Raw genomic sequence first — 20,847 nt, 5'->3', positions numbered from 1 at the left:
GAGGGGTGTCTTGCTGTCCTAACGGGCGTACGAGAGATATGGGCGTGGGAGACTTGGTCGCAGGATACAGCCGGTATATGGCTGATCCTGCTGCTGCACAAGTCCTGGCCTTGTTAAATACTATTCCCCATGGATGATGGGGAATGAAATAATTTGGCTTCCAGCAATAGTTGGAAGCCGAATTATTGTGTTTTAAAAGTAACTTCAGCTCCGTCTTCTGGCGGCGCCGAAGTTACTCCCTGTGCGCTGCTGTAGCCGTAATTCCTATTACAACCTATGGTGGCGCCGGCTGCACCCTAGTCTCCAGCGCTGGAGTCACGGTGTTCGCCTAATGGCCCTTGAACGCAGTCTGAAGGATTAGAGAAGGTTAAGTGGTGGGAGGGGGGTAACGATGATCATTTCCACAGCCTTTGTATCTGTTGCTCGCAGAGGCTCCTGCAGACTATACGAAGATGGAAGAGCAAAGTATTTACTCAATTGTAGCAGAGTAGAGCAGGTCATAAGGCCTTGCGACATTACAAATTTTTTCAGTGATGTAGGAAAAACAGCCGTAGTTGGGCTTTCTTCTGGGTTTTCACAGCATTTTCTTCCCACCTTAGGTCATTGGATATGGTGGTGCCCAGGAAGGGGGTGAGCTCTCAGCCTTCGATGAGTAATGGGGGGTGTTCAGGGGGGCTTTTTCTGAAATCTATGATCAGTTCCGGAAGCTTTTTTTTTTTTAATGTCGGTGAAGGCAGTTGGCATTGTTTGTGTAAACATTGCGGTACATCCTGTTGTCTTGTCCAGCATCAGCTGTGGTCGTGGTTCCGTGTTCCCCAGGAGCTCAAAAAGCAGGGAAACCAGGATGATCTGTAGGTCTGATCGTGATCTGTAGATCTGATCGTCTTCCCTTTCTTTTATTGTAGAATAGATTTCAGTCAGCAGATCAGCAGTGCTACAGTCTCTCATCCAATGAACTTCAGCTGTTTGGCCAGTGGAACAGCTCAGGTGGTGCTGTCATGGTGGGACATAGATATGGATCCAGAAGGAACAATCAACTGTACTATGAAGCCAGGCTGGCTCTATCCCAGCGGTCATACTGTCCCGGTACGTAATGAAGTCTATAAAATATCTAAACATTTCTTGGACATAATGCATAGGATGGTTCTTTATATGCTGTAAAAGTGTAAAGGATTATCTGCAAAGACATTTTGCATCATAAATCCACAGCGAGTAAACGTTACCTGCATGGCTGATGCCCAATAATTCAGGGGGGGGGGGGGGGGGGGCACTTGTTCAGCTCAGCCTCTATTGGTGGTGGACCTTGTCCCGGCCCTGTCCAGGACGGAGTGGTTGGAGCCAGCGGGCGAGAGAGAGGAGTGATGGCACACCTGAAGCCGGAGGTAGTGACAAGAGAGGAGTGACAGCACACCTGCAGCCAGAGGTAGTGACAGGAGAGGAGTGACAGATCACCTGCAGCCAGAGGTAGTGACAGGAGAGGAGTGACAGATCACCTGCAGCCAGAGGTAGTGACAGGAGAGGAGTGACAGATCACCTGCAGCCAGAGGTAGTGACAGGAGAGGAGTGACAGATCACCTGCAGCCAGAGGTAGTGACAGGAGAGGAGTGACAGTTCACCTGCAGCCAGAGGTAGTTACAGCACAGCTGCAGCCAGAGGTAGGGACAGGAGAGGAGTGACAATTTACCAGCAGCCAGAGGTAGTGTCAGGAGAGGAGTGACAATTCACTTGCAGCCAGAGGCAGTGTCAGGAGAAGAGTGACAGCACACCTGCAGCCAGATGTAGTGACAGGAGAGGAGTGACAGATCACCTGCAGCCAGAGGTAGTGACAGGAGAGGAGTGACAGATCACCTGCAGCCAGAGGTAGTGACAGGAGAGGAGTGACAGTTCACCTGCAGCCAGAGGTAGTGACAGGAGAGGAGTGACAGTTCACCTGCAGCCAGAGGTAGTTACAGCACAGCTGCAGCCAGAGGTAGTGACAGGAGAGGAGTGACAATTTACCAGCAGCCAGAGGTAGTGTCAGAAGAGGAGTGACAATTCACCTGCAGCCAGAGGTAGTGTCAGGAGAGGAGTGACAGCACACCTGCAGCCAGATGTAGTGACAGGAGAGGAGTGACAGATCACCTGCAGCCAGAGGTAGTGACAGGAGAGGAATGACAGATCACCTGCGGCCAGAGGTAGTGACAGGAGAGGAGTGACAGCACAGCTGCAGCCTGAGGTAGTGACAGGAGAGGAGTGACAGCACACCTGCAGCCAGATGTAGTGACAGGAGAGGAGTGACAGATCACCTGCAGCCAGAGGTAGTGAGGGGAGTGACAGCACACCTGCAGCCAGAGGTAGTGACAGGAGAGGAGTGACAGCACACCTGCAGCCAGATGTAGTGACAGGAGAGGAGTGACCGCTGTGTAAATCCAGGAACAGCTGTATCTGCAGGTATGCGTGTCTTCCACAGTTTGTGTTCCAATACACTGCTTCTTTTCACACAGGACAGCCCCAGCACACACTGAGCATGCACAGGATTTCGGAGGCAAGGGGAGGGAGAGAGGAGTGTAGGAGAGGGAAGGGGGAGTGTAGGGGAGTGGAGTTTGCACAGTCTGAGGTGTGGAGATAAAGATAAGATTACCTGTGTAATGATTGCAAGCAGAAAATGGCAGCTCTCATTGTATAACAGGAATAAATATTTATATACTGATTAAGCTGTTTGTAGCTAGTTTTCTGTGTAAACCATTTAAACTTAACTAAACTAAATAAAGACAAGTTACTTGTTATAGTTAGTTTTTCACCTCGGATCCGCTTTAATGTCTTCTGTGAATGGTAAACGTGGTTGGTCTTTCTGTTTGGCTTGCAGTGGCGTGATCACTGGATGCAGTGCGTGTACTTCTTGCCTGAGGAGAAGAAGGTGGTGCAGAGGGGGGAGCTTTGTCTCACTGCACATCAGGATGACTACAGTATGTGGTTCACCCTTCAGAATTCTGGGTAACTTATTTTTCCTATTATTTAATTTAAAGTGACCTTGCAGAAAGTCCATGCATACCAATCCACATTTATATCCTGAAACAAAAGTATTTAATAACATTAGAGTTGTGGTCTTTCTCTGATAATCTCAGTATGTAGTTCAGCGACGCAGCATCAGTTGGGCGCCGGGTGGTGCCACTAACAGTAAAGTATCAGTAATTAAAATTGCCAATATTTTACTATGCACTACCTGGCACTTATCCTAACCTTAAAGTGGTGTAAAACCCAGCATTTCTTCTTTGCTCTAAAAGATTATTTACAGCATATAATATACTACCACAGTTTTTTTTAGCAGAACAGCATTCAAAGGGTTCAAACACAGGACTTACTTTTCAATAGAATGCTCCCTGCAGGGAGATCCACATCCAAACTGATGATAACATTAGCTTATGTTTACTTTAGTTGTAGCAGAGAGGAATGTAAACATTCCCCGACTGTGTGCAGAAACTTCTTCTAATGTGTCCAGAACACAGGCAGCTGCTCAGAAATCATTACTAGGTACATTACAATATAAATATACCAGTTATGAATAAAAAGCTATGGCAGCTTTTAGAGCAAATAAAACTGTACTTTGGGAACTTGTAATTTCTAAATGAATAATAGTACTTGTGCACAAAAGCAAATACGATAACTGACTGTATGGGTTATAAAAAGTAGGAAAACACATTTTTATTGAATATTTTGTCAGAGTTTAATAACGCCTTAACCCTCCGTTTTAAAGTGGAACTGAAAATTAGAATAAAACAAACAGTTTCACTTACCTGAGGCTTTCCCAAGCCCCCAGCAGCCATCCTGTCCCGCGCCGGTCCTGCACAAAAAACTGAATAGAGTCTGAGAGTCAGTCAGCCTAGAATATTGAACATGTTCACAATATTCTAATGGTCTAAGTAGCTGTAAGCCATAATTATCAAAATTAGAAAAACAGATAAAGGCTTGAAATATCTCGCTTTGCATGTAACGAGTCTACTTCATACATTGGTTTCACCATTTAAGTTGAATTACAGACATAAATGAACTTTTGCATGATAATCTACTTTTTCGAGGTTCATCTGTCATTGCATTTCATTTCATTAGATTGCATAAATCCAGTAGATTAAATGGAAGCGAGGGATATTCCCTTATATATGTCCTCCTGAACTCTATTACATTTGCATTTGTTATTAATAGTGTACACAATTGTCTACTCATTGCAATATTTTGGAGTATTCTGAGACCAAATACTTGTTCTTGCGTTTTATGGACGTAGGGAGTCGATGGCATTTTATGGTTCACATCTGGTTTATATGTGCTCATTCTCCATTGTAGTGCAGAGGAGAACGCATCTAATGAACGCCCTGTTTGTCATTGTGGGGCTCATATCATTTGGAACCGCCCACGATTTGGGGAACTGAATGACCAGAGCAGAATAGACAAATACAAGAAGGCTTTAAAGAAGGTAATGAAGGCCTGGGATGTTTGGATGGCTTAGTCTGGCAATACTTTGTGCTATAAGTTTAAAATGTGTTTAAAGGAATACTGAGGTGAAAATAAACTGATGAGATAAACAATTGTATCTATCCTCCTACTCCTACAAATTACTTTTGTAGATATTCCATAATTTTATTTTATATTTAAATCTACTTTTAAGTTTTACTGTTTCATTGTCTCTGCTCAATGACACACTCATTGAAGTATGCCAGAGCTAAACATCTATGAATTATTGACCCTTTTTATCTCTTTCCTGCACTCAGAAGGCATTTTCTGCCAGGGTGGTCTGTTATTCCTTGTCAGTGAGGGTTACACTATACAGTTCACCTTGGTATTGCTTTAAGGATGTAGTTTGTACAGCTTTTTACACAATCCTGTCACACTCCTTTATTCGTTGTAACCTTGCATACATGCCTGCATTTTTCTTATGCAACCTTACACACATTCATGCATCATAAAATCTTGCTTACCAGGCTAGAAGAGTACTATGGCATAGATGGTTTAGTTCTACGGTGGTTCAACTCCTTGGCTGGCAGAGTACAATAGGGCTGTGGAGTCAGAGCCTTGGATTAGGAGCAATATTTGGGTACTTGCACAATCTGGGCCCTGGATACTTGAAGGATCTGTTGCATCTAAATCACACCTCCCACAATCATATATGCAAATATGTAAACAGAGGTGCCAAAAAAGGATAAAAACGTCTAAAAAAAAGTTTAAAAGGGGGAAACTATGGTGGACTTACCTCCCTTGTAGATCAACAGACAGAAAAATGTTAATTTTAATTCAAAAATAACATTTATTAGAAGCTCCACAATGCAACAGGTTTCGCAGATAACAATCCCGCTTCATCAGGCTTCATCATTCATTAGGCAAATAATGGAGAACACAAATGTGAGCCGGTACCGCAGCCAAGCACCTCCCACAATCTTAGATCAAAAGGATCTAATAACTTTGTCACCCTTAGAGTCCATCTTAAAACATTTGGAGCCAGAGCCTTCTATCATGTTGCCCCAACACTTTGGAACTCCCTACCACACCTAATCAGGACATCTCTATCCCTGGAAGTATTTAAGGTGACAACAACAACAACAAAAAGTTTCCCTTAACTGGGGCTTCCACCAGCACCCTGCAGATGTTCTGTGCTCACACTGGGATAAACTGATCTTCCGTTCCCACGCATGCAGCCAGTTTCAGTAGGCCAGTGCGGCCCTGGCCGTACGCATCCCTCGATCACGCTGCCGTCGCTTTGCCTGTCATGCACAGGCATACTGCACGTGCACAGGACAGCAACGGGAGCGCGATCAAGGGGCGTACGGGCCCGGCAACTGGCCAGTCACCGAAAACGACTGGCTGCCTGAGAACGAACAGAGGGTCGGTTTGTCCTGGCGTGGGCACAGAACCAGGTAAGTGAAACTTTTTTTGTTGCTCCGTTAAGGTTCACTTTAAGTCCACACAGGAAAACGATCTGGTATTTATGAACTCCCTAACACAGTCCACACTGCAACACAGTCCACACTGCAACCTTGTATTAATCTCAGACATATCTATGCGCTTTTTAATCCTATGGGAGAAAAACACTTTACAAATGTTATTCTATTGCATTACACCCTGTGCAACCTTACACCCATGCCTGCATCTCTCTTACACCCCGTGCAGCCTTACACCCATGCCTGCTTCTCTTTTTATACCCTGCGCAGCCTTACACCCATGCATGCATCTCTCTCACACCCTGTGCAGCCTTAAACCCATGCCTCCATCTCTGTTATACTCCGTGCAGCCTTACATCCATGCCTGCATCTCTCTTACACCCATGCTTGCACCTTTCTTATACCCTGTGCAGCCTTACACCCATGCCTGCAACTCTCTTATACGTTGTGCAGCCTTACACCCATGCCTGCATCTCTCTTATACCCTGTGCAGCCTTACACCCATGCCTGCATCTCTCTTATACCCTGTGCAGCCTTACACCCTCTCCTACAACTCTTATACCCCGTGCAGCCTTATACCCATGCCTGCCTCTCTCTTACACCCCGTGCAGCCTTACACCTATGCCTGCATCTCTCTCAGGCCTGGTGCACACCAAAAACCGCTAGCAGATCCGCAAAATGCTAGCAGATTTTGAAACGCTTTTTCTTCTTTTTCTGTAGCGTTTCAGCTAGCGTTTTGCGGTTTTGGGAAGCGGTTTTGGTGTGGTAGATTTCATATATTGTTACAGTAAAGCTGTTACTGAACAGCTTCTGTAACAAAAACGCCGGCAAAACCGCTCTGAACAGGCGTTTTTCAGAGCAGTTTGCGTTTTTCCTATACTTAACATTGAGGCAGAAACGCATCCACAATCCAAAAAATGCCTCACCCCGGGAGTATGCGTTTCTGCAAAACGCCTCCCGCTCTGGTGTGCACCAGCCCATTGAAATACATTACCTAAGCGTATCCGCAGCCGCAAGCGGATCGCAAAACGCAGCCAAACCGCTCTGGTGTGCACTAGGCCTCTTACACTGTGCAGCCTTACACCCATGCCTGCATCTCTATTATATTTGACACACTGATAAAGAGAGTGGCACTCGTGAACCAAGGGAGTGGGTGCCCAAGCCTCAATGGATCCTCGCACCTAGGGATCCCAGCAGAATACAAAAACGATGATGGAGGCTGGCACATCCAAAATAGAAACGCTCTTTTATTGAAAAAACATTAAAAACAGTGGTAATACAGCTGTATTACCACTGTTTTTAATGTTTTTTCAATAAAAGAGCGTTTCTATTTTGGATGTGCCAGCCTCCATCATCGTTTATGCATCTCTATTATACTCTGTGCAGCCTTACACCCATGCCTGCATCTCTCTTACACCCTGTGCAGCCTTACACCCATGCCTGCATCTCTTTTATACTCTGTGCAGCCTTACAACTATGCCTGCATCTGCATGTGCAGCCTTACACCCATGCCTGCATCTCTTTTATACCCCGCGCAGCCTTACACTCATGCCTGCACCTTTCTTATACCCGGCGCAGCCTTAAACTCATACCTGAATCTCTCTTGTACCCGGCGCAGCCTTACACCCAGGCCTGCATTTCTGTTATACCCCGCGTACCCTTACACCCATGCCTGCATCTCTCTTATACCCCGTGCAGCCTTACACCCATGCCTGTATCTCTTATACACCGCGTACCTTTACACCCATGCCTGCATCTCTCTTATACCCTGTGCAGCCTTACACCCATGCCTGCTTCTCTTTTTATACCCTGCGCAGCCTTACACCCATGCCTGTATCTCTTATACCCTGTGCAGCCTTACACCCATGCCTGTATCTCTCTTATACCCTGTGCAGCCTTACACCCATGCCTGCATCTCTCTTATACCCTGTGCAGCCTTACACCCATGCCTGTATCTCTTATACCCTGTGCAGCCTTACACCCATGCCTGCATCTCTTTTATACTCTGTGCAGCCTTACACCCATGCCTGTATCTCTTATACCCTGTGCAGCCTTACACCCATGCCTGTATCTCTCTTATACCCTGTGCAGCCTTACACCCATGCCTGCATCTCTCTTATACCCTGTGCAGCCTTACACCCATGCCTGTATCTCTTATACCCTGTGCAGCCTTACACCCATGCCTGCATCTCTCTTATACCCTGTGCAGCCTTACACCCATGCCTGTATCTCTTATACCCTGTGCAGCCTTACACCCATGCCTGCATCTCTTTTATACTCTGTGCAGCCTTACACCCATGCCTGTATCTCTTATACCCTGTGCAGCCTTACACCCATGCCTGTATCTCTCTTATACCCTGTGCAGCCTTACACCCATGCCTGCATCTCTCTTATACCCTGTGCAGCCTTACACCCATGCCTGTATCTCTTATACCCTGTGCAGCCTTACACCCATGCCTGCATCTCTCTTATACCCTGTGCAGCCTTACACCCATGCCTGTATCTCTTATACCCTGTGCAGCCTTACACCCATGCCTGCATCTCTTTTATACTCTGTGCAGCCTTACACCCATGCCTGTATCTGCATCTCTGTTATACTTTGCGCAGCCTTACACCCATGCCTGCATCTCTCTTATACCCCGTGCAGCCTTACACCCATGCCTGTATCTCTCTTATACCCCGTGCAGCCTTACACCCATGCCTGCATCTCTTTTATACTCTGTGCAGCCTTACATCCATGCCTGTATCTCCCTTACACCCATGCCTGTATCTCTGTTATATCCCGTGCAGCCTTACACCCATGCCTGCATCTCTCTTATTCTCTGTGCAGCCTTACACCCATGCCTGCATCTCTCTTACCCCCCGTGCAGCCTTACACCCATGCCTGCATCTGCATCTCTGTGGAGGGGTTCCACCACAGACAATTATTAACCCTCTCCACTCACAACACTCACATCAAGTTGGAACACAAGCAGCATTAAAAACTAGGTTGCAAAAATTGTGATTGAAGAAAGGGGGACGTTCATTCTAAAATGGTGTACATTGTGTACTAGACCCTTACAACAGCGATAAGGTCTCCCCGTTTATTCTAAGGGTCCCTACTCTACCTATACGAGTCTGCCTGCGAGCACACATTTTATGCTCATAACCTGGTATTGAATAGGACAAAGTTCAGTTCTGGGTTAAAGTTCTTCTTAAGCAAACCACCAAGGCAGACCATCAAACAGTGTTGTGGGGCAGCAGTATACATGCTAGATTCCCAGCTGAGAAGGCCTCTGAAAATTAGCTGATGTTTAGCTAGTATGTGTAGGAGGCATGAGACCTGCATAAATAAGAACAGTGGTTACCAAACTGGCTGTGATTATGCTACCAGGCTGTAACTGGAGTTTATTATATTTTGTCTGTATTACAGATCTTGACACCTAGCTCTGTGTGCCTGTGTGTAAGTGATGGAAGTCTGCTCCCCCTGCTGGCTCATTCTATTGGTGCAGCTCAGGTATCCGGGTTAACTCATACAATGAATTCAGAGTATTACATGAATATGCCTTTCTGTACTATTTGAAAAACAAAAGTTTGCCTTCTTAAAACAGAAGGTATTTGCGATTATCCAATAAAGGATGATTTGCATATTCAGCAGTGATGCACTGTAGGAGACCTCATATGCTCACTCCAACCTGAATGATCGCAAATTCCTTCTGTTTTAAAGGTAACCTGTACTGAGTAAAATTATTTTAAATAAACATATGAGGTAACTTTAAATGAACATTACATAGTTAGCTTACCATCAGTTCCTCTGAGAAGCTCACCATTTTCTTCTGACAGTAATCACTTCCAGTTCTGATAACATTTTGTCAGAACTGAAATATATCAGTTGCTGTCAGTTATAGCTGAGAGGACAACTGATGTGCCAGTTAATGCCCATGTTTCCCTATGGCTCAAGTGGGCGATGTTACAGTTTAACAGTGTGCTGACCAGGAAGCTGTTATGGGGTAATGGACATTTTCAAAATGGAGGACAGAGAATTCCCTTGATCACAGTGGACAAACAGGGCGCAGGAGACGAGAAAGAGATTGAGGAGTAGACTACATGGAAGGTAAGTATGACTTGTGTATGGTTATTTTGTCTTTTAGTTTTCAGTTCAGGTTTTCTTTAAGAAGGCCAACTTTTGTTTTGTGACTTCACAACTACATAGTACGGCAATCAAGGACCTGCGCAATCAGCCGCGACCACCCCGACCAGGAAGTAGGTTCGGGGGGGTCGGTAGGCAATACTGGAGGGGAGAGGAGGAGAACAGGAGGAGCGGTGGGCATAAGGAAAGCCCACTAAACATGCCTGCTTCCTCTGTTTTTAATCTAATTTTGCACTAAGGTATCTTTTAACCTCCCTGGCGGTAAGCCCGAGCTACGTTCGGGTTAGCCGCCGCAGGGCATTACATGGCCCCGGGAGGATTTTTTTAAATAAAAGTTGCTCTATATGCTTCAGCTAGCACTTCGCTAGCAAATTATGTCCCCCAAGTCCCTCCGGTCCCCACCGATCGCCGCCGTAATACAGACCCCCCAGGGATCCCGCGATGGCGCAGCCTCCCAATCAGCTCCAGGCTTCGCTATGGGGAGGATCGGGACGGTGCATGACGTCGATGACGTCATGTCCGATCACCGCGACGAGTGAAGCTGAATCATGAAGCTGCGGCTCTCGCTGGGTCGCGGAGGGGTAAATATTGCCGGCGGCGATCGGGGGGTTTAGTTAGGTGCCGGGGGGCTTAGGGGACATAATTAGCTAGCGGAGTGCTAGCTAAGACATATAGAGCAACTTTTATTCCCGCGGACGTAGCCTCTAAAACTGCGTACTGCCAGGGAGGTTAATGGAGTAAATCTACTGAATACAAACTTTTTTTTCCAATCCGATTGACCTTATTGAAAATATGCTCGTTTGCTAAAAATTGTCCTGTTAATTGGCACCTTAGCTGATCAACTGTTGATCAAGTTTGAGCAGTTGATCTATCAAAAGGAGGGTGATTGTGCAGGTGAGGATCGGTGTCGGGTTAGGAGGCTCATAGCATTGTACTCCATAAACCGGTAAAATACTAGCAGTTTGTTGATTTTCACTTTGATTTTTTCTGAAAGCTTATTGCTATTCTATTGAGAGTTAATCACTACTACCCAGCTGATGTACGATGAAGGAATGATCGATGACTTGCCACATTGGACCACTATTGAGTTATGTCTGATTAGCATAAACCAAGAGTTATTAATATACCAGCCACTTTCATATTATGAGAGGAGTAAAACTCTGCTTATACTTTTCTGTCTGCAGGTAGCTATGATTTATTACACAGGTCTGATTAATCAAATGATGCCTTCTTGCAAACATGGAAATGTTACACCATTTGGTGGATGGAACATTCCTCATCTATCATGCCCTTGCTTATGCGATTGGCTTAGGACACAGGAAGGAAGGGTTAATTGTCCTTAGCCAGTATTCTTGTTTCACTGCCTAGGGCTGATGATGATCAATCATTTTTAGCTACGAATCCCTCTTCTGCTGATGACAGTCACGTGTTACCAGCTCACACAGAGAGCGGCAGAAGAGGTAAGCTTATGCAGTAATGTTTGCAGCAGCGGTGTATTCTGATGTCCTGGAAGGAATTTTTCTCTTGTCCATGAAAAAAAACTGCATTTTCAAATATTCAGTAAATTGATTTAACGTACTGAATTGTAATAAAAAAGACCCCACAGCATAACTCTCCTACCCCGGGTTCTCGTCGCTGTCTCTTCCGTCCTGTCAGCTCTCCCATTCCGCAGCAGTGTTCTTTTGTAAATGCTGACATTTTCACCGAAATGGCACTGACCCGGAAGTACTTCTGGATTACTTTTGGGTCAGCGCCATTGCTGTGAAAATGCCAGCATTTACGCGAGGACACAGCGGCGGAATGGAAGATCTGGCAGGATGGAAGAGACAGCAATGGGTACCCGGGATAGGTGAGTTATGCTGTATGGTCTTTTTTTTAACAAGTAATTTATTACTGCATCGAGGGAGCGATTGGGGGCATTCTTAGGGAGGATAACTACCACTTCCTCCCAGCCCATATTCAATATTCTAGTCAGTCAAAGATTTTGACTGACTAGTGCGGGGACCATAGGGAGCAGTAGACTGAGAGGATGGTGATGTGACTTATGTCACAGCATCACACATAGAATGTTACTAACAGCAAGCAAACTCCCTCTCAGTTCACGGTTACTTTAAGATGCCTTTTTGTTTTCAGTATTATTACACTAGAGTGATACATATTTTCTTTGTTTTCAGGTGTTCACCTTGGAATATTCTTCCATGTCCCAGCATCTAATGGAGAAGGTTAGAGTGCTCGATTACTTAGTACAACAGATATACTTCAGTTGGAGGAGTCAACTGGAGAATCAACTGGGGTTCTGCACATTTTGGAGAGAAAGGAAAATCTGTTCACAAGAGGCTTGGAAGAGTTCATCTTTGTCAAACTAGAGGGCTCAACACTATTTGTTATAAATATGCATGGTTATTTTAACTCCTTTACCTAGACGCTTTTACCATAGTTCACACCTTCAGCCATGTAATGTAACGTGGGAACTGCTTAGTTTTAAAAATGGGTCTATAGTCCTGCTGTGACCTGAGAGATCGCTGTACAAACAATAGAAAATAAAGGGCTCATAAAATGCCTTGTTTTTCTTTGGATATACATAGAGAATATAACGTTTCCAAGAAAAAAAATCAGCGAGCAATTTGGCCACTGACAAAAAAGCCTCAAGCTATGTACACACTTTAGGCCCCTTTTACACTTACCGCATTGCTTTATGTCCCTTGCAATGACCTTTAAACGCACCTTGTCTCCGTGGGCATTAAAGTCAATGGAACATGTTACACTCCCTGCAATGCGTCAGAAGTGTTGTAGCTGACACAGACGCTGCAGTACTTATCGCGTACCCCGCGCAGCACTGAAAGTAATGAAAGTCCATGGTAACCTGCAAATTTTTAATTTGTGGCGCGGTGCACATGTGCAGGTACAGATTTTTAGATGACGTGCTTCCTTCAACGCAGCCTGCCGCATAGACTAAAGTGTGAGTAATAGTGCAGTGGGGCTGCCAACGCATCACTCCAATTGTAATAGGACTCTTAGATTTTGCTGGGTTGAAATGATTATTTGTGATCATTTCAGTTGTAAATCTTAAAGAGGAACTTTACTGAATACAGCTTAATTAATAAAGTAAAATTGTGTTCATTGTAAAATCTTTCTTCACCCTGATTTACATTCTTACATTTATGTTGACATCTTTAGTGCTGGCAAGGTGCATCACTGCAAAAACTTTTATTGTTGTGTGTTTTGATGTGACTAGAAACAACACTGGTATCCCAGAGTGCTCTGGGGCAGAAGGTTTCGTGACATCATAGTCTAGGTAAACATCAGTAGACGGGTAGGGTTACATAAAAATATACAGCAAAAAAAAACCTGCCCTATTTAGATACTTACCTGAGTGGAGTGAAGACTCTGGATAATCCAGAGGTTTACCCTAGGCCCCCTCTCCTCTCCCATTGCAGTGTTTGGATTTCCCAAACCCTGAGGACTAGAGCTTGTCGAGTGGTGCACGCAGCTGCACTCCCACCTATGAATGAGTGCAGGCGCAGGATGTCTCATGCCTGCACAGTAGCACAATTCGATCAGGGGACTCCATGCTACTGTGCAGTTGCAGGGCAGCCTGTGCTGTGTGGTTGTGTTCATTCATGGATGGTAGTGCAGCCACGATCATCCAGAGGGTCCCAGCGCTGGATTGGTGGTTTATTTCAAACAACAAGTTCACCAGTTTTCCACAGATCACCACTTGGAGAATTGACGGTATGCATCCACATTACAATGAATGTTAGTTTTCCTGGTAAGAAGTTGGTAATCAGTCAGTTAATTTAAGTGGCTGGAGCTGCAGATTGCCAGTGTCCTCTATAATAAAACCCTTGTGTCCCTGCGTGTGCTGTCTCTGTGTAGCTGGTCCAAGCTTTTTGCTACTTTGCATGTGCGCAGCACACACCCAGCCTCACAGAGACAGGAGGATGGGGCCAGGGAGCCCGGCGGGCGTGTGAACGGGCGCCCGGGTGCGCGGGCGGCGACAAGAAACAGACCATAGAGCCGTTTTTAAACGGGCTTGGGTCTACTAGTAGGGTAATAACAGTACATGGTCACTGCGCTGAACGCCAGCAACACAGTCTGATCAACCTCTGATTTAAAAAAAAAAAAAACTTTACACAAATTGTCAATCTCACTTCAGAGTGGTTTTTTTTGTTTTTATATAAATGGACCATTACCACTTTAATTATTGGGCACACGTTGAGTCATGCTGGCGTCGAAGCTGCAGGTATGCACGTTGGGCCGCGGGTGTGTGCGTGGGGTCGCGGTTGCATGTGCAAGGGTCACACTACGGAGAGAAACTGAGTTCCCTAGCGCTGTTATGTAACTTTCTGCAAGACTAGTTAGCTATAAACCACTTTCAACAGCATTGAGGCAATAGGGGATCATTTTATATTTTAAGTGTTTCTGCCTGGACTTAGGCTTTTAAACTGAAATATATTTGCATTGACTGACGTAATGTATTGATAGATTCTGTACATGCCACTTGCTTATCTTATGTATTCATTATTATTCTCACTCTCCGGTCTTCTCTCCGTCCCCCTCCCTTCACTCTCTCCCATATGTCTCTATCTCCCCTCTCTCTCCCTCATTGTTGCCCCCCCCCCCCCCCTTCACTCTTTCTCCCTCCTTCCACTCTCCCATATCTATCTCTCTTTCCCCCTCTTCTCTCCCTCCCTTCCCCTCCTTCCACTCTCTCTCCTGTATCTCTCTTTCTCTCATCTCTCCCCCTTCTTCTCTCCCTCTTCCTCCCTCCACCATCTCTCTAATATCTCTCTCTCTCTCTCTCTCATATCTCCCCCTCCTGTCTCGATCCCTCTTTCTCTTTCAGATCTTTCACGCTCTCTTTTCAGTTCCTAGCTATTTCCTTCAGGCACAGTCCTATATAAAAAAAAGGCCACTAGCAGTTCAAAATAGCATTGTATCCCTTTGTAGTTGTGGGTGGGAAGGCTTTTCCCTACACAAATGAAAGATGTTATTGTCATGTACTGTATATGTTGACAGGCGTTCTTAGATCTGCATTTTGTAAGTCAGAAATTACATTTTCTATTATGAATTTCCGCATGAAGAGGCTGTAAAATGTTCTGTCCTGTAAATGCATAATGTGTCATGTGTCAGCGCTGCGTAATATGTTGGCTCTTTATAAATACAATTAATAAATAAATAAAAATAAAATGATAAATCGTATCTCAACTGTGACCTGATTTTTCTTATTTTAGATTTTCCAAGTCAACAATCTCAAAGAGGTCATCCCAGTCCTGCAGAAAACACCAGATAAAGTCACAGCAGATGATCTTGGGGATAGAAAGGTGACATGTTTACCATAATCTTCATATTACCATAACTGTCATGAAGTGTTTTTTATTTTAACTTTGGCACTGGTCATGTGACCATCCACTGAGGGCGGGTCCTGACTGGACAGTGTGCTGGTTATGGAAACCGCCCCCGACCTCCCAAACCCCCCTCACCTCACAGTAGCAGTGACCTATCAGGTGTGCCGTGGTCCCGCCCACAAGAACATTGGCACCAGTTAGCAAAAGGAGCAACGGGTGGCTTTGGTTGACCGGTCTAGTGCCGGTCTAGTATGCCAACGCTTCCCCTGTGACTAGTCATGGTGATCTTTTGCTGATGATGGTTTCTCGCTCACACACCCGTCGCCGTGAGTGTTCCTTTTTCAAGTCAGAGTAGCCTCTGAGTTCCATAAAGCAACCTGAACCATATATAGGAAGGCTCCAAATCAGGAGCCAATCAGAACAAAAGGACAGTGCTGTGCCAACCACTTATGGGCATGACAATTGTGCACAAACTGACGGACGTGATGGGAGACTGAACACTGTCAGTTCCCACCAATCAGACTAACTGAGTACGGGGCAGCATCCAATTAAAAAAATGCCAACAAAAGAACTCTAAAACAGCAGGCGTTGAAACCGGAAATGCAGCACATGACGTCAAGCTGCCTATTTAAAGCTGCCGCAAGAACCCACCCATCCATCCTGATAGGACGCTCTATCGCTGTAAACAAAAACACAGGGAGATAATTGAGTGATACGAAACATCCGTCTTTTGGAGCTCCATTGGTTGCATCTTCCCAGCATATGACCTAAAATCCACTGAAGCCAATAGAGCAACAAAACAGCCAGGCAATTGGCATTCTATGAAAGAAAATAAAGATGGCAGTCTCCTCTCAGCTCAACAAAAACAAAACATTTGTTTTCTTATCTGGGACCCAAAGCACAGTTCAGGTACCCTTTAACAACTTGCTGGAAAAAGAACTACTATGCATCCTCCTAACTAACTTTCATAGCTCTGAGAATGAGCCTTTTGTTAAAGGGACACTGTAGGGAGGTCGGGGGAAAATGAGTTGAACTTACCCGGGGCTTCTAATGGTCCCCCGCAGACATCCTGTGCCTGCGCAGCCACTCATCGATGCTCTGGCCCCGCCTCCGGTTCACTTCTGGAATTTCAGACTTTAAAGTCTGAAAACCACTGCGCCTGCGTTGCCGTGTCCTCGATCCCGCTGATGTCACCAGGAGCGTACTGCTGAGGCCCAGTATGGTCTGCGACTGCACAGTACGCTCCTGGTGACATCAGCGGGAGTGAGGACATGGCAATGCAGGCGCAGTGGTTTTCAGACTTTAAAGTCTGAAATTCCAGAAGTGAACTGGAGGCTGGGACCGGAGCATCGGTGAGTGGCTGCGTGGGCACAGGATGTCTGCGGGGGGACCGTTAGAAGCCCCGGGGAAGTTCAACTCATTTTCCCCCGACCCCCCCCCCCTCCTACAGTATCCCTTTAACCACTTCCCGACCGCCTAACGCACAGGGGCGGCCGGGAAGTGGAGCCCGCAAGGACCAGCTCATGCCCAAAGGCGGCGGTCCTTGTAAGGGCATGGGCGGAGTGATCGCGTCATCCGTGACGCGATCCTCCGCCGCCGCCTCGCTTCGCTCACCCGCCGCAACATCCCGCCGGCCATACGGAAGCACCGGCGGGATGTTAACCCGACGATCGCCGCATGCAAAGTGTATATTATACAGGCTGCCTCCTGCCCTGGTGGTCCCAGTGTCCGAGGGACCACCAGGGCAGGCTGCAGCCACCCTAGTCTGCACCAAGCACACTGATTTCCCCCCCCTGCCCCCTGATCGCCCACAGCACCCCTCAGACCCCCCCCCTGCCCACCCCCCAGACCCATGTTTACACCCAATCACCCCCCTAATCACCCATCAATCACTCCCTGTCACTATCTGTCAACGCAAATTTTTTTTTTATCCCCTGCCCCCTGCTCCCTCCTGATCACCCCCCCACCCCTCAGATTCTCCCCAGACCCCCCCCCCCCATGTACTGTATGCATCCATCCCCCCTGATCACCTGTCAATCACCCATCAATCACCCCCTGTCACTGCCACCCATCAATCACCCCCTGTCACTGCCACCCATCAATCAGCCCCTAACCTGCCCCTTGCGGGCAATCTGATCACCCACCCACACCAATAGATCGCCCGCAGATCCGACATCAGATCACCTCCCAAGCGCAGTGTTTACATCTATTCTCTCCTCTAAACACCCACTAATTACCCATCAATCACCCCCTATCACCACCTGTCACTGTTACCCATTAGATCAGACCCTAATCTGCCCCTTGCGGGCACCCAATCACCCGCCTACACGCTCAGATTGCCCTCAGACCCCCCCTTATCAATTCGCCAGGGCATTATTTACATCTGTCCTTCCCTGTAATAACCCACTGATCACCTGTCAATCACCCATCAATCACCCCCTGTCACTGCCACCCATCAATCAGCCCCTAACCTGCCCCTTGCGGGCAAGCTGATCACCCACCCACACCAATAGATCGCCCGCAGATCCGACATCAGATCACCTCCCAAGCGCAGTGTTTACATCTATTCTCTCCTCTAAACACCCACTAATTACCAATCAATCACCCCCTATCACCACCTAACAACAACAAAAAATGAGTCTAAATTAAATGTACAACACCATAATAAGTGTCCCATCAGATACAAATAAACTGTATAGAACCGAAAAGAAAAGATCATTTGTATGGGCCATAATATAAACTCCATGAAATGCAAGAGCTTCATAAGCATGATCTTTATTGAAAACACTACAATACAAGGAATAAAAACATTTAAAATGTGGGTAACAGACACTGGGGGACTCTGATACAATGGTCAAGTGATTTGATACATGACAAAAAATCTAGGAAGCACTGGACAGGAATAACCAATGCATAATCAATACTGGCACTAGTGTTCCTAAATGAAAATGGCAATTAGAACAACACAATAAAAATAACAATAAACTATACAGCAACAATAATTAAAGAATACACAAACCTCTCGCAAGATAAACTGAAAATAAGTCAAACAGTCACAGATAAATACTGCCACCGAGAAGCTGTAAGTCAAAAACGTGCGCAGATAGAATGATATGAAGAATAACCTACCTGTGCTAGTATCAGATAGGTGTCCCCAAGTGCACCCCTCCACGCGTATTGCGGCAACGCCGCTTTCTCAAGAGGTACCGATGCCGTCTGTAGTGCGCATTGATATAGTGTGCACATATTAAGTCTCCGGGGTAAAGGTCACTTCCGGGTTTACGCATGCGTGGCCACGCATGTACGCAATGACCTTTAACCCGGGAGACTTAATATGTGCACACTATATCAATGCGCACTACAGACGGCATCGGTACCTCTTGAGAAAGCGGCGTTGCCGCGATACGCGTGGAGGGGTGCACTTGGGGACACTTATCTGATACTAGCACTGGTAGGTTATTCTTCATATCATTCTATCTGTGCACGTTTTTGACTTACAGCTTCTCGGTGGCAGTATTTATCTGTGACTGTTTGACTTATTTTCAGTTTATCTTGCGAGAGGTTTGTGTATTCTTTAATTATTGTTGCTGTATAGTTTATTGTTCTTTTTATTGTGTTGTTCCAATTGCCATTTTCATTTAGGAACACTAGTGCCAGTATTGATTATGCATTGGTTATTCCTGTCCAGTGCTTCCTAGATTTTTTGTCATGTATCAAATCACTTGACCATTGTATCAGAGTCCCCCAGTGTCTGTTACCCAAATTTTAAATGTTTTTATTCCTTGTATTGTAGTGTTTTCAATAAAGATCATGCTTATGAAGCTCTTGCATTTCATGGAGTTTATATTATGGCCCATACAGATGATCTTTTCTTTTCGGTTCTATACCCCTATCACCACCTGTCACTGTTACCCATCAGATCAGACCCTAATCTGCCTCTTGCGGGCACCCAATCACCCGCCTACACGCTCAGATTGCCCTCAGACCCCCCCTTATCAATTTGCCAGGGCATTATTTACATCTGTCCTTCCCTGTAATAACCCACTGATCACCTGTCAATCACCCATCAATCACCCCCTGTCACTGCCACCCATCAATCACCCCCCGTCACTGCCACCCATCAATCAGCCCCTAACCTGCCCCTTGCGGGCAAGCTGATCACCCACCCACACCAATAGATCGCCCGCAGATCCGACATCAGATCACCTCCCAAGTGCAGTGTTTACATCTGTTCTCTCCTCCAAACACCCACTAATTACCCATCAATCACCCCCTGTCACTGCTACCCATCAGATTAGACCCCTATCTGCCCCTAGGGCACTCAATCACCCGCCCATACCCTCAGAACGCCCTCAGACCCCAGCCCTGATCACCTCGCCAGTGCATTGCTTGGATCTATTCCCCCCTCTAACTCACACCTTGAGACACCCATCAATCACCTCCTGTCACCCCCTAGCACACCTACCCATCAGATCAGGCCCTAATTTGCCCCGTGTGGGCTCCTGATCACTCGGCCAAACCCTCAGATCCCCCTCAGACCCCCTTCCGATCACCTCCCCAGTGCATTGATTGCATCTATTTTCCCTTCTAACCACCCCCTGAGATACCCATCAATCACCTCCTGTCACCCCCTAGCACTCCTATCCATCAGATCAGGCCCAATACAACCTGTCATCTAAAAGGCCACCCTGCTTATGACCGGTTCCACAAAATTTGCCCCCTCATAGACCACCTGTCATCAAAATTTTCAGATGCTTATACCCCTGAACAGTCATTTTGAGACATTTGGTTTCCAGACTGCTCACGGTTTTGGGCCCGTAAAATGCCAGGGTGGTATAGGAACCCCACAAGTGACCCCATTTTAGAAAAAAAGACACCCCAAGGTATTCTGTTAGGTGTATGACGAGTTCATAGAAGATTTTATTTTTTGTCAAAAGTTAGCGGAAATTGATTTTTATTGTTTTTTTTCACAAAGTGTCATTTTTCACTAACTTGTGACAAAAAATAAAATCTTCTATGAACTCCCCATACTCCTAACGGAATACCTTGGGGTGTCTTCTTTCTAAAATGGGGTCACTTGTGGGGTTCCTATACTGCCCTGGCATTTTAGGGGCCCTAAACCGTGAGGAGTAGTCTAGAAAACAAATGCCTTAAAGAGGAGCTGTTAGGTATAAGGTCTCAGAGAAAATAAACACATATATCAGTAGCTAAAGATTGGCTGTACTTACATTACATATGCATTTCACTGTCCACGTTTGGATTTCACAGAATGTGTATATAGTATATGCAGAGATAGATGCTCCTGACAGCTCATGGCAGGCTCCATGTTTTTCTGTCAAATGTGTCGTCATGTCCTGCCTGCTTCCTGATCACAGATAAGCTTGTACTAAATAACACAGTGTGCAGTGAATATTAATGAGCCATGTGGCTAGGAACAATAGCTGACTCCTGCAGTGTAGTCTGC

The 20,847-nt window shown here is 46.0% G+C and overlaps 1 protein-coding gene across 3 annotated transcripts in view; it reads left to right on the top strand.

Moving 5' to 3' along the window:
- The window catches only part of PRMT7 (protein arginine methyltransferase 7), a 162,759-nt gene that overhangs the window by 36,988 nt on the left and 104,924 nt on the right, over positions 1-20,847 (top strand). For all 3 annotated transcript variants that reach the window (XR_011024816.1, XR_011024815.1, XM_068260746.1), the window contains exons 8-13: positions 906-1,086; positions 2,846-2,973; positions 4,318-4,447; positions 9,319-9,402; positions 12,210-12,257; positions 15,270-15,359. Coding sequence is in view for 1 of the 3 variants with exons in the window: in XM_068260746.1 (XP_068116847.1) it covers positions 906-1,086; positions 2,846-2,973; positions 4,318-4,447; positions 9,319-9,402; positions 12,210-12,257; positions 15,270-15,359 (661 nt within the window). In the remaining 2 variants the exon portion in view is untranslated. The remainder of the gene's footprint in view (positions 1-905; positions 1,087-2,845; positions 2,974-4,317; positions 4,448-9,318; positions 9,403-12,209; positions 12,258-15,269; positions 15,360-20,847) is intronic.

The sequence above is a fragment of the Hyperolius riggenbachi genome, chromosome 11 (assembly GCF_040937935.1).
Source record: "Hyperolius riggenbachi isolate aHypRig1 chromosome 11, aHypRig1.pri, whole genome shotgun sequence".
Classification (NCBI taxonomy): Eukaryota; Metazoa; Chordata; class Amphibia; order Anura; family Hyperoliidae; genus Hyperolius; species Hyperolius riggenbachi.
Note: the sequence above shows the minus strand (reverse complement) of the source record. Positions and strands in the feature narration are given on the sequence as shown.